Source organism: Drosophila suzukii, chromosome X (assembly GCF_043229965.1).
Source record: "Drosophila suzukii chromosome X, CBGP_Dsuzu_IsoJpt1.0, whole genome shotgun sequence".
Lineage (NCBI taxonomy): Eukaryota > Metazoa > Arthropoda > Insecta > Diptera > Drosophilidae > Drosophila > Drosophila suzukii.
In genome coordinates, this window is record NC_092084.1 from 9,002,583 (window position 1) to 9,024,159 (window position 21,577).

The 21,577-nt window shown below is 40.5% G+C and overlaps 2 protein-coding genes across 5 annotated transcripts in view; one reads left to right on the forward strand and one right to left on the reverse strand.

The window, feature by feature from the left end:
- The window catches only part of Sh (Potassium voltage-gated channel protein Shaker), a 153,640-nt gene that overhangs the window by 122,334 nt on the left and 9,729 nt on the right, over nt 1-21,577 (reverse strand). For 2 of the 4 annotated variants that reach the window (XM_070997396.1, XM_036820809.3), the window contains one exon: nt 944-2,382. In XM_070997396.1, coding sequence (XP_070853497.1) covers nt 944-1,089 — 146 coding nt within the window. In that variant the 5' untranslated portion in view covers nt 1,090-2,382. The remainder of the gene's footprint in view (nt 1-943; nt 2,383-21,577) is intronic. The other 2 variants (XM_036820807.3, XM_070997397.1) reach the window with 2 other exon arrangements.
- Nucleotides 5,270-15,728, forward strand: LOC108016732 (uncharacterized). The gene is made up of 12 exons (XM_070997269.1): nt 5,270-5,284; nt 6,030-6,118; nt 10,997-11,435; nt 11,498-11,655; nt 11,968-12,167; nt 12,485-12,844; nt 12,915-13,071; nt 13,130-13,983; nt 14,043-14,379; nt 14,674-14,792; nt 14,856-14,931; nt 14,990-15,728. The coding sequence occupies exons 1-12, from the start codon at nt 5,270-5,272 to the stop codon at nt 15,603-15,605; spliced, it is 3,420 nt and encodes a 1,139-aa protein (XP_070853370.1). The 3' UTR covers nt 15,606-15,728.

The window sequence follows — 21,577 nt, forward strand, 5'->3', positions numbered from 1 at the left end:
ACCAATATGCATAACATGGCATCCACATTCGACATCCCACATCCAAAAGTCGGTGGGGGGGAAAAGAAGAAAAATCACTGCATACTTTTCTGCGCAAGCAGGGTCGAATATAATTGTTCCAAAGCCCATCCTTAGGCCAGTTAGTCCGCGACTCACTCGCGTAACTATGCAAAATTACCCTTATTGAGCGCAAAGAAAATTGCAAAGAGAAAGCAAAGGGATAATACCCACTTATCACCAGCTGGTTGTTTTTCTCTTTCCCTAGCACTTTCAACGTGTTGCATTTTATTAAAAATTAAATACAGGCATTAGAAATGGAAATTGCTTCAGATTTTAATTTTCAAATGAATTAACTTTACATAGTTGCCACCATTTTCAAAAAATGTTGCCACTAAGCTTTTCAAATGTTGCCACTTAGCTATGTAAATGTGTGTGGTCTGGCAAGTTCTTAAAAGTAATACTTTGTATTAATTCTGCATAACTTTATCTAGTGAAATACTTAGTTGCCTTTAAGTTCTGCAACTATGGGCATTTAAAAAGTTTTAGAACTACTGCCTCCACTTCCCACAAATGTTGCCACTATGTTACGAAAATGTTGCCACCCTGCCTAACCAATATGTGTTGATTATAAATTTCTGTATAACCGTTTCTGGCTAAATACCAAGTTGCCCACAAGTTGTAGCCATCAAGTTCTGTAACTATGGCCTTTACTTCCGATAAATGTTGCCACTATGTTTGGCAAATGTTGCCATCCTGCCTAACCACTATACATTGGTCAATATCGCTTGGCAAGAGTTTGTATAAATTGTTACTCTTTGTTTTACACATATTTATTTTTAAGATATGTAGTTTACTTTTCAAAGAGATTATTTCTCTTTGGGGCTTATCCAAACACGTTTAATCCTTAAAAAATAATGAGTTCCATATTCTTTTCAATACTCACTGGTTAAGGTTGCGCTCATTGGAACCGGACTGACTCTGGACGTTCTCCGTGTGGCGCCGCTCCTTGTGGACGATGCCCATCAGCTTCATCCATGGGTTGTTCTGGGAGCCATGGCCTCCCATGCCGCCACTCTGCCACATCGTCATCTTGGCGGCTGTTTCCCAGTTCCGGCTCCGATCGAAACTGTGGCAGTGGAGGTGGCAGCAGCCGCTCTAGCTTCCCACCGAAACCGAAACGAGACTGGATACGGATACGGAAACGCACTCGCGACTTGGAGGAGGAGAAACCTTGCGTTTTGGGACAACTTTAGATTCAGATGCAGGTTCAGAGATATATATGTATATATAGAGAGGACAGAGCTTCAGGGCAAAAGTTGAGACCGAGTGGTGTTTGGCAGCCGCATCAATGGGTTTCTTTTTTTTTTTTGGTTTAGTTTAGTGTAGTTTGAACGCCTCACATTTGTCAAAGCCGAGAGTTTGGTATTGGTTTTTTGGATGGAATTGAACTAAGAGTTTTTATTTTTTGGTTTTTTTTGCTAATGCTTTTAAGTTTCTTTGGGCGGCTAATGTTGCTTTGCTTCTCTCTTGCTTTTGCTATGCTTTTTGGTCGTATTGTGCTGCTGGTGCTGCTGTTAGTTTTCCGAGCAACGATTCTCTTCGAATTGCTGTTGGTTTCTTGACCTACGTCTAAAATTAATAATCACAATGGGCGTACAACTTATCCGTTTTCTTCGATATTTCGGGGTCTTCCGCTTGTTAACCAATTTTTAATGCTAATTATTGTTGGGTCTCTGCTTTGCTTGTTATTTCTTGCTTTTTGTTGTAATTTTCGTATATGTTCATTAAATTTAGTATGCAAAAATTCCTCTCCTTGTATATTTTGTCTTCTAGCTAAATTTTGCTGGCCAAAGGTTCTATCGAATGGATGTTTTTCCGATTATTGATCGACTGGGGATTATCGATAGTCGAGGAGATCGACTATTTGATACCCGAAACTCTTTAATTTAAATTGTAAATTTTGTTTAATAGGTAATAAAAGAATCTTTGCGATAAGTTGTAGGTATTCTTTAAGTTTTAGAAACCAAAACTTGGATTTATGTTACAACGGACATAAGATTTGGATTTGGAAGAAGCCTATTTCTTATATCTTGTACTATATCATATTCTCCTATTTGTTTTTTCGGGTAACGGGTAACGGGTATTTGCCATATCATACAATTTATTTACAATTTATCCGTAGGTATGTACAACATTTGTTCCAATTACAACTTTTACTAGTTATTTGCTTTTTACGATTGCTTTTTGGTTGACTTTTTTGTTGTAGTAGTGATAGGTGTAGTTGCTGTTGCTGTTGTTGTTGTTGTTGTTGTTGTTGCTGATATAGTGCATAGGGCAGGAAGGCGGTTAAACGACGATATGAGAGATTACGTGCACAGGGAGCTGAAAAGATAATAAAAAGTTTGGATAAGTTATTAGTAAATCGTAGAAATTAGTATACAGTTTACCCAGTTTAGAAATTAAACATAAAATTGGTAAAAAAATCTACTTTACTTGTTATTATTATTTGATTATACACCAATACAACCTATTTAACATAATTTTATACAAAATACAGTTTTTCCATTTCGATATATTTATACAGTGTTGTTTATTTTGCATAAAATTACCCCATCAAATATTCACCTGTTTGCAGTAAATTATCCATAATTTATACAACATGTAGACAAAGAACCATGGCCATGGCTTCCCATTTTCCATTTCCCATTAGCATATGTTTCTCATTGCCCAAGGCCCAAGAAGCCAAAACAAAGCTCTCCATCGGTTCAATTATGTCAACGACTTGGATCATCTCCAAATGGGAATCATCGTTGAGCTTATGGGAATGTCTCAATATATTCGCAATTTTCAGTGTTCGAAAAGGGAGGTGTTTCTGGTAATGTGGGGAGGGTTTGAGTACCAGGGGTTGTCCAATTCTGTCAGTCTGGTAAGTACTCTGAAGCACCCATATCCCCCCCCCCCCCCTAGCACACACACAGCCACATTTTTGGGGACTCGAGCGTGTGCACATTTGCAATGCCATCAACGTCGCATCGAGCACATTAAGAAACCATTCCACCTCGGATCACACTCTCCGTCGTCATCCTCATCGTCCTCGTCATCCGCATCATCATGCCCATTCCCCATCCTCATCCCCACATCCTTATCCACATCACCATCCACATCCTCATCCACATCCATTTCCAACCAACAACCATGTCTGGCTTTGCCGTTAGCAAACTCATTCCCGCCCAGCTGGACACCAGTTATAACCTCAGAATACATAATTATAAAATCGACAACCAAGAGCGCAAAAATCGAGTATCCAGCTGTGAGATACTCACTAAATGGATTTATTATTTTCACAGACAAAAAGAATAAATACATTTTAATGGAATGGAGTATATATAGCACATAAAAACCTTAAATATTACTCCATATAATCTATCTGTAATCTAATATCTTCTTATTTTATTAACCACATCAGAATATCATTAGGAAAATTCCCATATAAATTCCTTTTTGCTTAACATGGAGCTTGAGTTTAATTGAAAAATGTAAATTGCTGTAAAAGGTTATACACAACAAGCACTTTTAGCTTAAAGCTAATTTGGCAACTGTGATTCAGTTTGTGAGCAATTTAGCACTCACAAAAGCCTTTCACACGCCCGAGAAGAAAAATATAGAGAGGCCCCCGACATTATGGGCAACATGGGTTAAACAAAGGCAACTCCGGCAGCAGTCTCATATCCAGTTTTCAGTTTTCAGTTTCCACTTTCCAGTTTTCAGTTCTCAGTTGTGCAGCTTCTGTTCTACGGCAACACGGAGCATTTAACCGTACGCCATTCACCAATTTTGTCAGATTGCAAAGTTCACTCGAGCGTGCGGCATTCAGGATTCAGCTGGAGATGAGATGGAAAGGATGCAGCCAGGGCCAGAAGGACGAAGGATGAAGGATGAGGGATGAGCTGCGGATTCTAAGGCCCCCCCCCCCCCTCTCATATTTTTTATCGCCTTTGTTGCAGTTTGTCGCCTGTAGCCAGCCAACTTGCAACGCCTCAACTCGACGATCTGTCAACGTCAACGGTGCGTATGATAAATTTTTATTGTGCATCTGCCACGAGTCCCAAGTCCCACCATTCCACTTTTTCATTACCCCCTGCCCTTTGGCCACCCCGCGGACCAATTTAAACTAATTACACCCCGAGTCTCCATAAACATATTGTCATGCCAACCATTGGCCCCACAATCTGCATTATTTACACAAGAATTATATGGCATTATGAGCACTAGCACCTGGCCACACTGGAAGATGAGGATGGGCCCAGGTTCGAGTGGTCGGAGGACGGGATTATAGGGCATGTCCTGTGGCTGCACAATGCTTCCCCGGGAAAGCTGCAATTATTTATTGCAAAACGAATAAAAAAAGTGGGTATACAGAGTGAACCGAAGAAAGGAACAGAGAAAGCAGTGCAGAAAAGAAATGAAAGGCAGGGATGGACAGAGCATTTATTGCAGTAATCTATACACTTTTTACAGGGAGTTCATGGGGTTACTTATAGATCTGTGATTTAGATTATGGAATATCATTGCATTTATCAATTTATAAACGTTTTACGCTCTATATGAGATGCTTGATTTAACAGTTTTAAATATTAAAATAAAATGTTCTATAAACTTATTGAACTTTATAAGGTATATCACTACATAAACTCCTTATGACTAAATATTCTAAGCAAGACTTTTATTTTTAATATATTTTTATATTTTGAAATGGAAGAAGTAAGGAACACATTAGTTACTAAACTCATGTACGGTATTTATCACTCAAGAAGCTTAATTGATTCTATCGAGCACCACTTAAGAAACCCTTCGTAAGGGTAGGAAAAACTTACTGATTGACTTGCCGGGTTTCGTTTGCCGTTTAAAAGCAGTTAAAGAACCCGAGCCCCGATCCACTCGCCCATCCCTGAGCACCTGCACCTGCTATTAATTTGATAAGCCAAAGGTGGGTCCGCAATTAGCCAGGACACCAGGACACCGAGCAGCCCGGGCTGAAATTTAAATAGGCTGGTAATTAAGCGACGTTGTCGCCTTGACACCTAGGGGAAAAAAGAAGAACAACCGCTTCTCCACCCAAAAAAAAGCAAAAAAAGAATTACCCCAAGACTCGCATGGGAAAAGCTTTTCCCAGAAAAGGAAAAATAAAATGAGAGAAACAGGATACGGGACAAGTTGGCAAAGTTCAATCAGAAAACGCTTTACCCCTGTGGCAATTAACCCGATAATAATGGACAATACTGCCGTGGGAAATTAATAAAAAGTGCTTTTGTCAATTTTGCGAAATGGAGAATCGTAAAATATTTAATTGCACTCTGCTGTGAATAATACATTTTTTTATGCGTTTATTAAAAGAAAGGATATTGATTAATGTCCCCACTTAATTGATATTATTGGTAACAGGTTTTAAAAATACTCAAATTAATAGTGAGCTATTAATCTAAGTTCCATTTTCCATCGATACTCGCTTTCGTGGCTTTCTAGACCAAGCTGCCCAGAGTCCCCGAAGCATCGCTGTCTTCTCACCTCAGCCGGAGTCCAGAATCCAGAATCCCGAGCTCGGAATTCCCCTAGCCTGCCCATCCAATCCTCCTCCTTGTGGGAGAATCCGGCGTGTCACCCGACATTCATTCCCCCCACGGATAGTTTCCGGCCACGCGCAACTTGACGGGGGATTTTCGGTAAACATTTTTGGCCAACGCTAAGCTCCCCAATGAATATTTAATTAGGGAAATTATGGCGGGGCCAAAAAGGATTGCTATCCGGCCACCTGAGTTGCCCGGGCAGCTGGCAAAAACAAAAACAGCAACAGAAACAAGGTTGCCAGGACTTTTGTTGGATCAATATCAATAGCACCGGCTCCATTTGCACAGGAGGATAGCTCGGGATAAGGATAAGATGGTAGGCCACGGGTCAAACGCCCAGCTTAGCGCTGATGAAGATGCTAATTACCAAAATGATGACGATGATGCAAATTTCATGAACCACAGCCGCCGAAGAAGAAGCTCTCGAAGAAGGAGAAGGCCCGCCTGGAGGCCGAGCAGGCCGAGCTCATGCGGATTGAAATGGAGAAGGAGAAGTGAGTACTACAACTAAGATATTTGATGTGTTTATGTCATGTCTATAATATTTTACGGTATAAATTTTAATGGCAAAGTCAAAGGTCGGAAAAAATTAAATAAATTAAGAAAATAGAAACTTCAAGCCCGAATGCCATTTTTTGCCCTACAGTACCAGTGTTTGGCTGCCGAATTGCAAATAAAGGTCTGAACAAGGAATGTCATACCTCGCTAAGCTCGTAGTTTAATTTCCAATCCATTGGCATTAAACCTGAACATTTTTTATTTTTTCTATTTTTTTCAAAAAAACCTTACAAAAAATGAAAAAATGGGTCAAAAAATAAATGTCCTTTAAAATGATTGGGATCGTTAGCTTAGGATGCTAGCTGCTCAAAACTGTCGTTCTTTTGGCTGTAGGTCTTGATTTGGCTAAACTACGATCGAAAAACCGTTAAAAAATGGGTATTTTTGACCAAAATCTGAATTTCAAAAAAAGACGATGCAACCCCTTACAAAAAATGAAAAAATGGGTCAAAAAACAAATTTCCTTTAAAATGATTGGGATCGTTAGCTTAGGATGTTAGCTGCTCAAAACTGTCGTTCTTTTGGCTGTTCGTCTTGATTTGGCTAAACCACGATCGAAAAACCGTTAAAAAATGGGTATTTTTGACCAAAATCTGAATTTCAAAAAAAGACGATGCAACCCCTTACAAAAAATGAAAAAATGGGTCAAAAAATAAATTTCCTTTGAAATGATTGGGATTGTTAGCTTAGGATGTTAGCTGCTCAAAACTGTCGGTCTTTTGGCTGTAGGTCTTGATTTGGCTAAACTACGATCGAAAAACCGTTAAAAAATGGGTATTTTTGACCAAAATCTGAATTTCAAAAAAAGACGATGCAACCCCTTACAAAAAATGAAAAAATGGGTCAAAAAATAAATTTCCTTTGAAATGATTGGGATTGTTAGCTTAGGATGTTAGCTGCTCAAAACTGTCGGTCTTTTGGCTGTAGGTCTTGATTTGGCTAAACTACGATCGAAAAACCGTTAAAAAATGGGTATTTTTGACCAAAATCTGAATTTCAAAAAAAGACGATGCAACCCCTTACAAAAAATGAAAAAATGGGTCAAAAAATAAATGTCCTTTAAAATGATTGGGATCGTTAGCTTAGGATGCTAGCTGCTCAAAACTGTCGTTCTTTTGGCTGTAGGTCTTGATTTGGCTAAACTACGATCGAAAAACCGTTAAAAAATGGGTATTTTTGACCAAAATCTGAATTTCAAAAAAAGACGATGCAACCCCTTACAAAAAATGAAAAAATGGGTCAAAAAATAAATTTCCTTTGAAATGATTGGGATTGTTAGCTTAGGATGTTAGCTGCTCAAAACTGTCGGTCTTTTGGCTGTAGGTCTTGATTTGGCTAAACTACGATCGAAAAACCGTTAAAAAATGGGTATTTTTGACCAAAATCTGAATTTCAAAAAAAGACGATGCAACCCCTTACAAAAAATGAAAAAATGGGTCAAAAAATAAATTTCCTTTAAAATGATTGGGATTATTAGCTTAGGATGTTAGCTGCTCAAAACTGTCGTTCTTTTGGCTGTACGTCTTGATTTGGCTAAACCACGATCGAAAAACCGTTAAAAATGGGTATTTTTGACCAAAATCTGAATTTCAAAAAAAGACGATGCAACCCCTTACAAAAAATGAAAAAATGGGTCAAAAAATAAATTTCCTTTAAAATGATTGGGATTATTAGCTTAGGATGTTAGCTGCTCAAAACTGTCGTTCTTTTGGCTGTACGTCTTGATTTGGCTAAACTACGATCGAAAAACCGTTAAAAAATGGGTATTTTTGACCAAAATCTGAATTTCAAAAAAAGACGATGCAACCCCTTACAAAAAATGAAAAAATGGGTCAAAAAATAAATTTCCTTTAAAATGATTGGGATCGTTAGCTTAGGATGTTAGCTGCTCAAAACTGTCGTTCTTTTGGCTGTACGTCTTGATTTGGCTAAACTACGATCGAAAAACCGTTAAAAAATGGATATTTTGGACCAAAATCTGAATTTCAAAAAAAGACGATGCAACCCCTTACAAAAAATGAAAAAATGGGTCAAAAAATAAATTTCCTTTAAAATGATTGGGATCGTTAGCTTAGGATGTTAGCTGCTCAAAACTGTCGTTCTTTTGGCTGTACGTCTTGATTTGGCTAAACTACGATCGAAAAACCGTTAAAAAATGGATATTTTGGACCAAAATCTGAATTTCAAAAAAAGACGATGCAACCCCTTACAAAAAATGAAAAAATGGGTCAAAAAATAAATTTCCTTTAAAATGATTGGGATCGTTAGCTTAGGATGTTAGCTGCTCAAAACTGTCGTTCTTTTGGCTGTACGTCTTGATTTGGCTAAACTACGATCGAAAAACCGTTAAAAAATGGATATTTTGGACCAAAATCTGAATTTCAAAAAAAGACGATGCAACCCCTTACAAAAAATGAAAAATTGGGTCAAAAATTAAATTTCCTTTAAAATGATTGGGATCGTTAGTTTAGGATGTTAGCTGCTCAAAAATGTCGTTCTTTTGGTTGTACGACTTGATTTGGCTAAACTACAATCAAAAAACCGTTAAAAAATGAGTATTTTTGACCAAAATCTGAATCCCAAAAATAAAGGATACAATCCCTTACAAAAAATGAAAAAATGGGTCAAAAAATAAATTTCCTTTAAAATGATTGGGATTATTAGCTTAGGATGTTAGCTGCTCAAAACTGTCGTTCTTTTGGCTGTACGTCTTGATTTGGCTAAACTACGATCGAAAAACCGTTAAAAAATGGGTATTTTGGACCAAAATCTGAATTTCAAAAAAAGACGATGCAACCCCTTACAAAAAATGAAAAAATGGGTCAAAAAATAAATTTCCTTTAAAATGATTGGGATCGTTAGCTTAGGATGTTAGCTGCTCAAAACTGTCGTTCTTTTGGCTGTTCGTCTTGATTTGGCTAAACCACGATCGAAAAACCGTTAAAAAATGGGTATTTTTGACCAAAATCTGAATTTCAAAAAAAGACGATGCAACTTCTTACAAAAAATGAAAAAATGGGTCAAAAAATAAATTTCCTTTAAAATGATTGGGATCGTTAGCTTAGGATGTTAGCTGCTCAAAACTGTCGTTCTTTTGGCTGTTCGTCTTGATTTGGCTAAACCACGATCGAAAAACCGTTAAAAAATGGGTATTTTTGACCAAAATCTGAATTTCAAAAAAAGACGATGCAACCCCTTACAAAAAATGAAAAAATGGGTCAAAAAATAAATTTCCTTTAAAATGATTGGGATTATTAGCTTAGGATGTTAGCTGCTCAAAACTGTCGTTCTTTTGGCTGTACGTCTTGATTTGGCTAAACCACGATCGAAAAACCGTTAAAAATGGGTATTTTTGACCAAAATCTGAATTTCAAAAAAAGACGATGCAACCCCTTACAAAAAATGAAAAAATGGGTCAAAAAATAAATTTCCTTTAAAATGATTGGGATCGTTAGCTTAGGATGTTAGCTGCTCAAAACTGTCGTTCTTTTGGCTGTACGTCTTGATTTGGCTAAACTACGATCGAAAAACCGTTAAAAAATGGATATTTTGGACCAAAATCTGAATTTCAAAAAAAGACGATGCAACCCCTTACAAAAAATGAAAAAATGGGTCAAAAAATAAATTTCCTTTAAAATGATTGGGATCGTTAGCTTAGGATGTTAGCTGCTCAAAACTGTCGTTCTTTCGGCTGTACGTCTTGATTTGGCTAAACTACGATCGAAAAACCGTTAAAAAATGAGTATTTTTGACCAAAATCTGAGTCCCAAAAATAAACGATACAACCCCTTACAAAAAATGAAAAATTGGGTCAAAAATTAAATTTCCTTTAAAATGATTGGGATCGTTAGTTTAGGATGTTAGCTGCTCAAAAATGTCGTTCTTTTGGTTGTACGACTTGATTTGGCTAAACTACAATCAAAAAACCGTTAAAAAATGAGTATTTTTGACCAAAATCTGAATCCCAAAAATAAAGGATACAATCCCTTACAAAAAATGAAAAAATGGGTCAAAAAATAAATTTCCTTTAAAATGATTGGGATTATTAGCTTAGGATGTTAGCTGCTCAAAACTGTCGTTCTTTTGGCTGTACGTCTTGATTTGGCTAAACTACGATCGAAAAACCGTTAAAAAATGGGTATTTTTGACCAAAATCTGAATTTCAAAAAAAGACGATGCAACCCCTTACAAAAAATGAAAAAATGGGTCAAAAAATAAATTTCCTTTAAAATGATTGGGATCGTAAGCTTAGGATGTTAGCTGCTCAAAACTGTCGTTCTTTCGGCTGTACGTCTTGATTTGGCTAAACTACGATCGAAAAACCGTTAAAAAATGGATATTTTGGACCAAAATCTGAATTTCAAAAAAAGACGATGCAAAAAATGAAAAAATGGGTCAAAAAATAAATTTCCTTTAAAATGATTGGGATCGTTAGCTTAGGATGTTAGCTGCTCAAAACTGTCGTTCTTTCGGCTGTACGTCTTGATTTGGCTAAACTACGATCGAAAAACCGTTAAAAAATGGATATTTTGGACCAAAATCTGAATTTCAAAAAAAGACGATGCAACCCCTTACAAAAAATGAAAAAATGGGTCAAAAAATAAATTTCCTTTAAAATGATTGGGATCGTTAGCTTAGGATGTTAGCTGCTTAAAACTCTCGGTCTTTCGGCTGTACGTCTTGATTTGGCTAAACTACGATCGAAAAACCGTTAAAAAATGGGTATTTTTGACCAAAATCTGAATCCTTAATTATATATAGATAATCGACCAAAAGATAAACACTCATAAATTTTTATCCCCCATCCCTGGCAGACTCAAGAAGCTGGAGGAGGCCCGCCAGCGCAAGAAGCTGGAGATGGAGCAGGCGAAGCACCGGCAGCAGCAGGAGGTGGCCGAGAACCGGCAGCGGCGGGCGCAGCTGAAGGACAGCATGCTGTTCTTCGACGCGGTGCGGACGGCCATCGAGGCCATCAAGGACGGGGAACGGCACGAGCGGGACTGGGAGAAGTTCATGCGGTGCAACGGACTGCCCAACGCGGCCAGTCCCAGTGACCTGCGCAAGTACATCCACCAGTGGCACACGGACATCGCCAAGCGGCACCTGGAGTCCCGCAACTGGCTGCTGCGCACCGACGAGCGCACCCTGCTCACCCAGGATGCCCAGGTCCCAGATCTCACCAGGATCTCGCTGCGCCAACAGCAGGGACGACTGGGCGACGTCTACTCGCAGAGGATTAAGGAGGTTCTGGGGGTAATGTCCATTTAAAGTCCTGTATCACTTATTAAAACCCATATTTGATGTATACCCCAAAGATCCTCAATGAGCTGGACGAAATGCTGCCATTCAAGCAGAAGTCCGCCCTTATTGCCGCCGATCTCGTAAAGCTTAAGACCGAGATGAGAGTGTTCCTCAAGCAGCATCTGGATGAGTTCACCTACAAGACCATGTCGCATATTGAAAGGGATATGGAGTAAGTGGTTTTTGAATAAGAACTACTTCTGAAGTGGAAGGCCAAAGATAAATCTAATAACATTGAATTGAGGAACTTTAGAAAAATATATTCCAAATTTATTTTAATATATGATCCTGTATATCTCTCTTTTAATCTATTTTAATTTATTGCAGGATCGATAGACCAGGTGTGTCGAAACACATTTACACCTCAGATGTTTTCCAGAGTTTCGTGTGGACCTTCTCTAAAGATGCCCAAATGTAACTCACCTACATATCCTACTATCTAAACCTAAAACACCATATTATTTCTTTGAAATCTCCTTCCTAGAGCTTTGAACCCAAAAGCACGAATTGGCGAACAGTCTGCTCATAATGAGATTGATTTCCCCACCATCGAAATGCAAATCTCATTGCCACCCACGGTTTATCTCCAGAGTTCAGCTCTGCGGGGTCTCAGGTTGAACTACGATCATTTCAGTGACTACTGCAGCAGTTACTGCTTGAAACATGCTAGATCCGCAAATGCTAGTGAGATATCTTTTAAAACAAATTGATTATATCATTAGAACTACTTTTATTTAAGGCACATTCATTTCTATTTTAAAAGTGATTTTCATTATGGCCACATGACATTTGCTTACAGCCTTAGCTTAACTTTACACTAACATAGCACCCCAAGTCTGATAAAATATATAATTTCATATAATGTTGCTATGCTGTAGACCCTTTTTTTAAGGTGCCCCTCCTTTTCAAGCTGAATCCTAAAAAAATATTATTATTTAGTCTAAGACCCTAGTCATAAGACCCTAAGCATTATGTTAATATCATATGATGAACACTAACAGATATCCTGCGGCAGACGAAGCGGGAGTGGCGCAAGCGCAAGGAGATCCTGCAGGCGATGCTGGACGAGTGCGGCCGGGAGATTCCGCTCTCGGAGCTGGAGCAGCTCACCCAGGACCAGCACTCGGCCAGCTCCCAGCCGCCAAGGGAGCGCACCTACGACGTGGACAAGCTGTACGCGGAGTACGAGGATGAGCTGAGCAAGGCCCATCGCAGGGCCATTGGTCCTGAGGCCTACGGAATGCTGGAGACAGATGTGAATCTGCGCAAGTACCGCATCATCGGCGGGGTCTACTGCATCGACTTCCTGGAAACACCGCAGCAGGATAAGCAGCTAAATGCCAGATCCTTTATACGCACCAGTTGGTTTACATTTTTAAGGGATTATTAAACACCACATATTTAACCTGGGTAACCTCCTTCTACTTCCAGTCACTTCGGCCAACAGTTTGGTGCACAAGGAGTACTACCAGACCTACAAGCCACCGCCTCCGGTTTTGCCGGGGGTACGGCGATTGCCCGAGGAGATTGAAGCCGAGATGCGAATGATTGAGGCGGCCCTGGACAAACTGGCATTGGTCACTCTGCAGTGGGTATTGAATTCACATCAAAATGAAACCTAGTACCTGAATTATAAACCCCCTTAGATTGCCGGACTCGGTGATTTGGTTTGAGCCACCTGTGGCCTGTCGCTGGGAAACGAATGTGGAGACCCTGGAAATGGAGCTAGCCGATGGGATGAAGCCGGAGGCCAAGAAGTCACCCGGTGAGGGCGATGCCACGGAGGCAGATGCCACGGGTGGTGGGGTGGGTGAAACTGCGGCTGCCACCACGGCCACGCCCACCGAGGCCACGCCCCTCTCCACCCACGCCCAGCCCAGCCCCCTGAAGAGCTCCCCCCGCTGCGCAGCTGCCCGTGTGCGATCCCAGAAATCGGACATGGCCGGCGAATCCAGCCGGCAGCAGGTACTCCGTGAAATCAATGACTTCGACCTGCGGGCCATTCCCAGTGATGTGGACTTGTATGGTCTGGTCAAGGACTTTGTGGTGCCTCGGCTGCCCCAGGGATTCTGCGTTCGCCTGGAGCAATCGACTCCGATTATGTCAACGGGCCTGCGAAAGCGGAAAGTGATGTTTCTGGCCCGTCAAACTCATATCCGATTGGGTCAAGGATTGGGATTGGGCCAAGGACATGCAGGCAACCAGGATCAACTGGTGATACCCAAAGATCTACCCAAGACGGGTCTGGGAGCTGAGTTCCTGGACACCGAGGAACCAGCCGAGATGTTTCCACCCCTATGCTTCGACAAGCTTCTGAAGTTCCGGCAATTGGCACCGCGTTCCAAGCCACCCGTCCATCTGCAGGGCTATCTGTTCTCCCAGCTCATCGAGGACATGGATCGATTGTGGCGACTGCAGCTGCCCAGGGATCAGCAGGAAGAGCTCATCCAGCAGATATCGGAGCAGCTATCACCCACTGGTTCGCGATCGAGTGAAGCAGGTGAGATACACCCACTGGAAGTAAAGGATTTGACCTCTTTATCACATCTCTATTACCAGGAGAAAAGGATACCAGAGAGCTAGAAAACGAAGCCGATCTGCCGGAGAATATGCAACCACTTAGCCAGGAGCTAGTGGATGTCCTGCAGCCCGCCGCAGCAGCCGCCGCCTTTGCCTACTACACAGGTATCTCCTTTGTCCGGGACTCACAGCTCCCACCGGAACCGGAACCCGAGACAAAGGACAAACGCTCCAACAGCTTGGACAGCAGCGAAGACGACGACGATGATGTGGACAGTCTGGTGGAGCTACTCGAAGGAGGAGCCTCCACGGCGGGCAACACCCTCCACGACCTGCTGGGTCCTCCTACTAACAGTGACAATAGTGACAGCGAAAGGTAAATTCACTCGCTTTTTGAGATGAAAAGTTCTTGAAATCAAGACGAAAGTACTCTTGGCTTTTGGATCAAGATCTTAAAATCTTGAAAGTAGTCATGAAAGCCCAGAACATTTCATTACAATTTTGATTTCTACGTTGCATCGTTCTTGACCAACTTTGGATATCAAATGAATATATATTAAGTCCACAGATTAATCGAACAGAGTTCCGTTAAATAATTGAGTTGAAAATTAAAATCCTTGGGGGAGGTTAAAACCCTTTGTTTATATTTATTCACATTTATAATGTACAGTAAACAGAAAATGAGCAATGCGGCAGCCATAACCCAGGGAAAGTGGAGCACCCGCGATGTTCACGACACCAAGTTTAATGAGGACAAGCTGTCCATACAGTTTCGAACAGGAAGATTGGGTAAGAAATTAAATGCACCTTATGAATACCGAAAAATAAAGCAAAACCTTTGGAAATCTACAGGTATATTCGGATTCGCTTTGAATAAATACAGCAATATGCCCTATCAAACTTGGGACCTACGGCCAGATATGAAAAAGTGTGTTTAACCAATAATGATATATATGCCAATCTTAACATTACTTTATCACTTATAGTCCCGGTACTATAATCTTCAGTTTTACAGCCTCTCTGATTAGTTTGGATATGACGATTACCGAATTGGGCTATACGGTTAATAATTTTCAGGGTGGCAGCACTCAGGGCATTACCGATATGATAGGAAAGACCCTATCGCTTTCGGAACTCAAGGCCACTCTGATTCTGTCCGCCGTGGATATTTTTCCCGACGAGGATGCCTTCTGCTATACGGAGGGATCCTGTGAGAAGAACTACGTGATGGAGATGCACTGCTATGCTTGTCTTTCGACTTTGGCCCAGTCGCACAACTTCAGTTGGTCACGTTGGAACCTTTTGGCCGGTTCCCGAACTGCAGTTCTCCTCGTTCGCGAATTAATCGAGGGCAAGAAGGTGCCGTACTACTCAACCTTGTTGGTCACCCCGCTGAAGACCTCGATAATTGACTGTACCGAGGTGTCGGCCAGTTTCAATGCCGTGGGAATCGCGGGAATGGAGTACTACGCCGATCTATATCAACTATCGCAGGCCCATGCACAGCCAGGAAGTCTGGAGAAACAAAGGACCATGAGTCCTGTGCTAAGGGACAATATAGCCAAGATATTGATGGCCATTCGACCGCTTAGCTTGTGCTGATATAAAATAATCCAATCAATAATAAAAGAACACAACATTTAATTCATAAATACATTTTCAATGGCCTACCTTTTACTAAACTTTGTAAATGCTTCACTACAAAAGCTTTTCATGGCATATTAGATTTAATGGGAAATATTCTATGCATATCATACATAATGCAGGGGCCATGTCGATAATTCAGCTTTTTATCCACTTAGGAATAGCGCTTAGCCACAAAGGCATCATCAATCTCCAACGAAATTGTCTCCCTCTCCAATTATAATACATTTCCATTGTCAGCAGTTTGTCTCTTCCCTTATGGACCCTTCTTATATGCGCCACCCATTAGTCCCCACGCCCATTCCCATTCCGAGTCTTATTCCCGCCCTATACTTGTACACACTCACACTCCCGCACAAAGGCAGCACAATTAACATATTCACTGCGAGCTTATCCCTTAATGCTCGCCTGGGCCTCTTGCCATTTTTTCACTTTGCCCATCATTCCATTTTCGGCCCGAGGAGAAAAAGGAAGAAGCTGTTGGGGGCAGGAAGAGGAGAAAATAACCAAGAAGGACAAGGGTTTCAACAATCGAATACCCTAGAATTTCGTAAATCGTTGCCTACTTTTTGGCGGACTGAAATCGTAATATTGAAAAATGTTTGGCCAAGGTGTCAAAAAGTATGCTATGAAAAATGGAGAGAATCAAACTTACAGTTATAGTAATTTACCTTAAGCATTTTCAAGAAAATTTCAAACCTGCAAATTCAAAATTCAACAATTTTCCTGCAAATGTGTCTAAAAGTATGCTTCCACAAATGGAGGGCATGAAACTTAAAATTAGTATAGCTTACTTTTAGGCATTTTAAACAAGATTTCAAACCTCCAAAGTTTTTTGACAATATCATTAATTTTTATCCGTAAGTTTTTTGGGAAAAACTATAAACCTTTACAAAAATTGCTTATGGCTTGTGTATTTTCCGACAATATACGTTCTTTATACTCTTAAAGGGCATTGAGAATAAGAAGCAAGGCGACCACGCTGCGTATACGCAGCTTGCGTGTGGTAGGTGGTTATGTTTTATTTTTTCTTTTCTTTTTTCGGAGGCTGGGGGTTAACTTCCCGCTTATTGTGGCCGCCAGTGAAGGTCGCACAGCGCAATTGGCGCCAAGCTGTCTGACAACTGCGTCAACTGAAATGCCTCCGCCCCCCCCCCCCCCCCCCCCCCTTTCAGCTGTCGTTTGTTTTGTTAATGAGCAAGTCCGCCCAGGCCCCCTGATCCCCTGATCCCCGCCACCAGCGCCGTTTGCCATATGCATAAATAAATAATTAAAAAGTATTTGTCTTTCCCAAATTGAATTTAATGCGAACTGGGAATTGAGGGCGGATGATGGGCGAAAGTTTTCCATGCCGAATTGTAAAGTACTCTTTAATTGGGGCATTTTTAAAATATTTTAATAAGTTGAAAATTCAAATACAATATTTTTAAAACCCTTGGTTTATACATCAACATTTGTGGCATTTCCAAAAAATATCCTCTAGAAAATATGAAAATAACAAAGCTTACCATTAGGGTATATACCCCTAGCCTGAATCGTTTACCCGTTGACAGATTTTTGCTGCAATTGCGGTTTGTTTTTCAGATTGTTGTGCAACAACAAGGATGCAAAGCCACACGGTATTACGAGCCCACTTTTCAGCTGCACCCTCTCTGATCCTTTGGCCTAATCGTATATGAATTACCGCTGATGTGGCTGCTTTTGATTTTTTCGGCCTGCCGCCGGTGGTCGGAAGGCAAGTGCAAACTTTGTTTCCGTTTCCGGTTTTGACACCTGTGCCCGTTTGTCGTTTACCGTTTCCCGTTAACCGCACATACACCTGTCAGATAACCGCCGAAATGTTATACGTATGTGTGTGCAGGCCCCCGTTTATTTCGATTGGCTACACTAATTTGGGTTGTAAACATTTGTTTGGCATGTCTAAACAGATTTTTGCATAAATTAAATACTTTCCACATTTTGCTGAATTATCTGTGAAGGCTCACGAACATTTGCCGAGTCAAATCCATTTCACTGGCATATTACATGTGTTAAGTGAAAAGCATAACTATGCAAATGTACCCCTAACGTGTGTGGGTGTGTGCGTAAATAATGTTAGGGCTTTAATCAAGACAGCACTAAAATTCTTGTTACCTGGCATCAACAATAAATCTGTGTTTTCTCTTATTTTTATTCAGATTTTTTTTCTTTTTTCTGCACAGTCTTAACAACTGAGTTCGCATGTGTGTGAGTGTGCGACTTTAATGCGATGCTTTTGTAGCACACACACACACACACACACACACGAGGACATGCCGTTAAATCCGCAGGCGGCGCACAAAAGTATGCTACGTAATTTAAGTTAATAGCCGACTCGCACACACACATAGAGAGAAAGAGAGAGGAAGAGGGAGAGTGTGCATGACACACACATGCACGCATTCAGAGCTCCGCGTCTGTTCAAATTACAATTCATTATGTACAGGTGGCGAGCGAGTGAGTGTGTGCACACGGTGAGTACGAGTAGGTTCACTGAAAACCTCCTTTTTGAGCCTTACTAATACAAATAGGTCAGCAAATAAGTAATTCGGTTGATAGAGGTTTGAAATCACTTATATAGGTGCCTAAAAGTATGCAACAAAGAATAAATGTCAACGTTAACCATATCACAGCATACTTTTTGGCACCTTCTTAAGTAATTACTAACCTTTGGGCTTAAAAACAATGCAATTTGGACAATAATCTAAAAATAAAAGAGCTGAAAAATCAAATGGGTTCATATTTGGTGCACTCTTTTCGCTAGAATTTCTGCTCAGTGCATCCGTGTGGTGCGAGTGAGGAGAGGCACTGTCAAGCAGCGCGGTTGTGACGCAAGCAGGCTTTAAGCCCCGGCAGAGACGCGACAGAGGCTGCGGCAGAGACTTCCGCATGCGACACTTGAAATGTCGCTCCTTCTGCGTGCTTCTGCTTGCCTTGATTACAGTTGCAAGACACTTCAAGTGCAGTGTAAAAGCGGTTGCATAGAAAAAGCAACTCCTTTCCGCACACTAAAAGCTGCTAAGCTCAAAAATCTATGGTTTTTATGACGCTCAAACTGCTGTCAGTAAATACCCAATATCAGGGGTGGCCACAAAAGTCTCTGAATATTGCCAAATCACTTTAAAAGGTGCTTAAAAGTATACCACGAAATATAACGAGCATACTTTTAGACACCATTTAAGGGGTTCCTATAAACTTTCTTTAACAATCAATTTTAATACTCCTCTTAACTCTTTTCAACTAAAGGGTATCAACCCAGTTGCATTTAATATTTTTTAAGAATATATTTTTTGCATTGTGTTGTAGCAATTTGCGTCAAATTTCGAGTTTAAGTGTCAATTACAGCAACAAAAACAGCGCGAGACATGGCAAAAAAACCCGTGAAAGATGACAAATGACAGAGCGAGACGGAGATAGCGCTTTACACATCTTGTCTACCTTTCATCGAGGGGCTAAGAAGAAGAGGGGCAAGTCACCTACGTGCTTGTCAAGTTGACAGCCTTCTTTTTTTCTTTTTTGCCTTGTTTTCCTTTTTGCCTCCTTTGGTTTCGTTTCGTTTCGTTTTTAACCTCAATTTACAACGTCTCTGATGCTGGGCAGGTGTGCCTTGAAATCTATGTGTGTGTATGGGTGTGTGTGTGTGCTTTGGTGTGTTTAAAATTTGACTTGCTCGAGTCCCTTTCCCTCACTTTCGGCCCTTTTCTGCCCTTTTCTTCACTTGACAGCGACGACTTTTGACTTTCTGCGCTGGCATTTTGACACAGTTGATTACAGCGCCACCTAGCGGCCGTCGCACGCAGCGCGGCAAGTGTGTGCGAGCGAGACGGCGAACGGTGAACGGCAGCGGCACTGGCAGAGGCAATATTTATGCAAATGGCCCAGAGACATGTTCCCTCTCGCTCGCTCGAAAGTTTGTCATTCATTTTGGTTCCTGCACATGCATGCAACCACATGTCCTCGCACGCACACACACACACACAGACAGGCAGCAATAGAGCGAGACAGCAAGTGAGATGCATATGCGGTGTCCTAAGAGCATTATTCCGCATGAGCTACCAAATTGCATTCCGAAATTTATGTATTTCATTTAAATTCAGTTCAGTTTGCGCTTTAATCAGCGGGTGCGAGATTGAAAAAGTTACTATTTATAAACTATGCGCAGTTAAAAAGCCATTTATAGCGCTTTAAAAGTATTACCCATAGGTGACTTTATGTTTAAAATGTGACTATTATAAATTATTTCCAAATATGCAATGCCAAGCTGTTGATTATTTGAGAATTATATATAGCATACATATACCCACTTGGGGCAATAAATAACTCCTAAAGCCTCGAGAGACTTAAATCAAATAATTTGGCTGCCTATGCAATGACATTTGTATGTTCAGCAGGCTACACAATAGCAGTTTAATATACCAATGAATATGTTAGGAAATATTTGAACTTAATTGTTTTACTGCCTTTGTTTATAAAGTTTTCGACGCCTAAACTGTTCTTTATACCAATGAAAAGGCTGCTTGCCAAAAAATTAAGTTCAAACATTTGCTTTTCAAAGTTTTGTGAGCATTTTAAGTTTTCAATTTAATTCGAACGTGACAGATGCTCTTTGGAGTTCGGGTGACTTTATCGACTATATCTTAAGCACTTGTGCACGGCATCAATATTTCATGGGGCCTCTCCAGTCGTTCCCAGACTTAATTTAAGAGTATGGTTGAATTTCTTGCTTGCCGTTCCTTTTGCTCGTTTTCTTTGTCGGAAAAATATTTGTCGAAAAGCGAGCTACAAAATATTTATGCAAGGCTGCCCCGTATTCCTATCTCTTTTTTTCCCCCATCTCTTTTTATCCGTTGCGGCCCCTCTCGCTTCCACACACACACACATAGACAAGTCGGGCATCCTGCACGTACCGCAATTGCAGAGAGCTAACGGTAAACAAAGCGAGGCAAAGAAAACAGCCCAAAAGGAGGCGAAGAAGGAGGAAAAGGGACGGGCAGAGAGGCTGAGAGGAGAGAAAAGGACGAGGAATTATTGCCCCAGCTGATGAAAAAGGAAATGACCACAAATTGACGTGGGAATGTGTAAGTGTGCGAGTGTGTGTGTGTGTGGCCACGTGCATGTATATGGGTTATTTAACGTATTTAATTTCCCTCTCCCTTTCCCTTTCACCCACACAGAGGCAGAGCGTAGGACACGATTTCGCAGGACCATTCCTTGGATTTGGATCTCCTCTGCGCCCAAGACGTGCCGAAATTCCACAGCTACCCATTGGATACCCCGACTCGGGTATTTCATTTCCAGGTCAAGTACTTTTTGTCACTTATTGTATTCCCTATATCCTTTAGACATTTTTAGTCTATTTCAATACAAATTTCACAAGCAAGGATCTTAAAATTTTTTAAGGCAAAAGCTTAGGTGTCTAAAATTATGCAATAAAATGTATTACGTCTATTCCAAATTGAGCTGCATTTTCCATATCAATTCGATAAGCAAGGAACTTAAAACTCTTAAAAAACAGATGTTCAAGTATTCAAGAAGAAATCCGAAATCTCTGGATTGTTAAAACAATAGATAAAATGTTTTTCTCAGTACATTTCTGACACATTTTAAAGATAAAGGAAAAAAATAGGAAATATAAAAAGAAAATATCAAAATGTTGTTGTGTTGGTAAAACGCTTTAAGAACAACTTAATATTTCAATTTTAAACATTTTCATTATACCCCATACCGTATGGGCCATACGGTTGTAAAAATTACCAATAATTTTCGATTTGCAAAATGTTTTTAGTAACCCTCTGGGAATTGCAATTACCAATTATGGGCCAAATCCGTTTGCTTACTTTGCGAAATGGTAAACGCAGTGAGTAACAAACTGATGTGTAAAACTGAAATGCCTCGAGCAACTTTTCACCTCT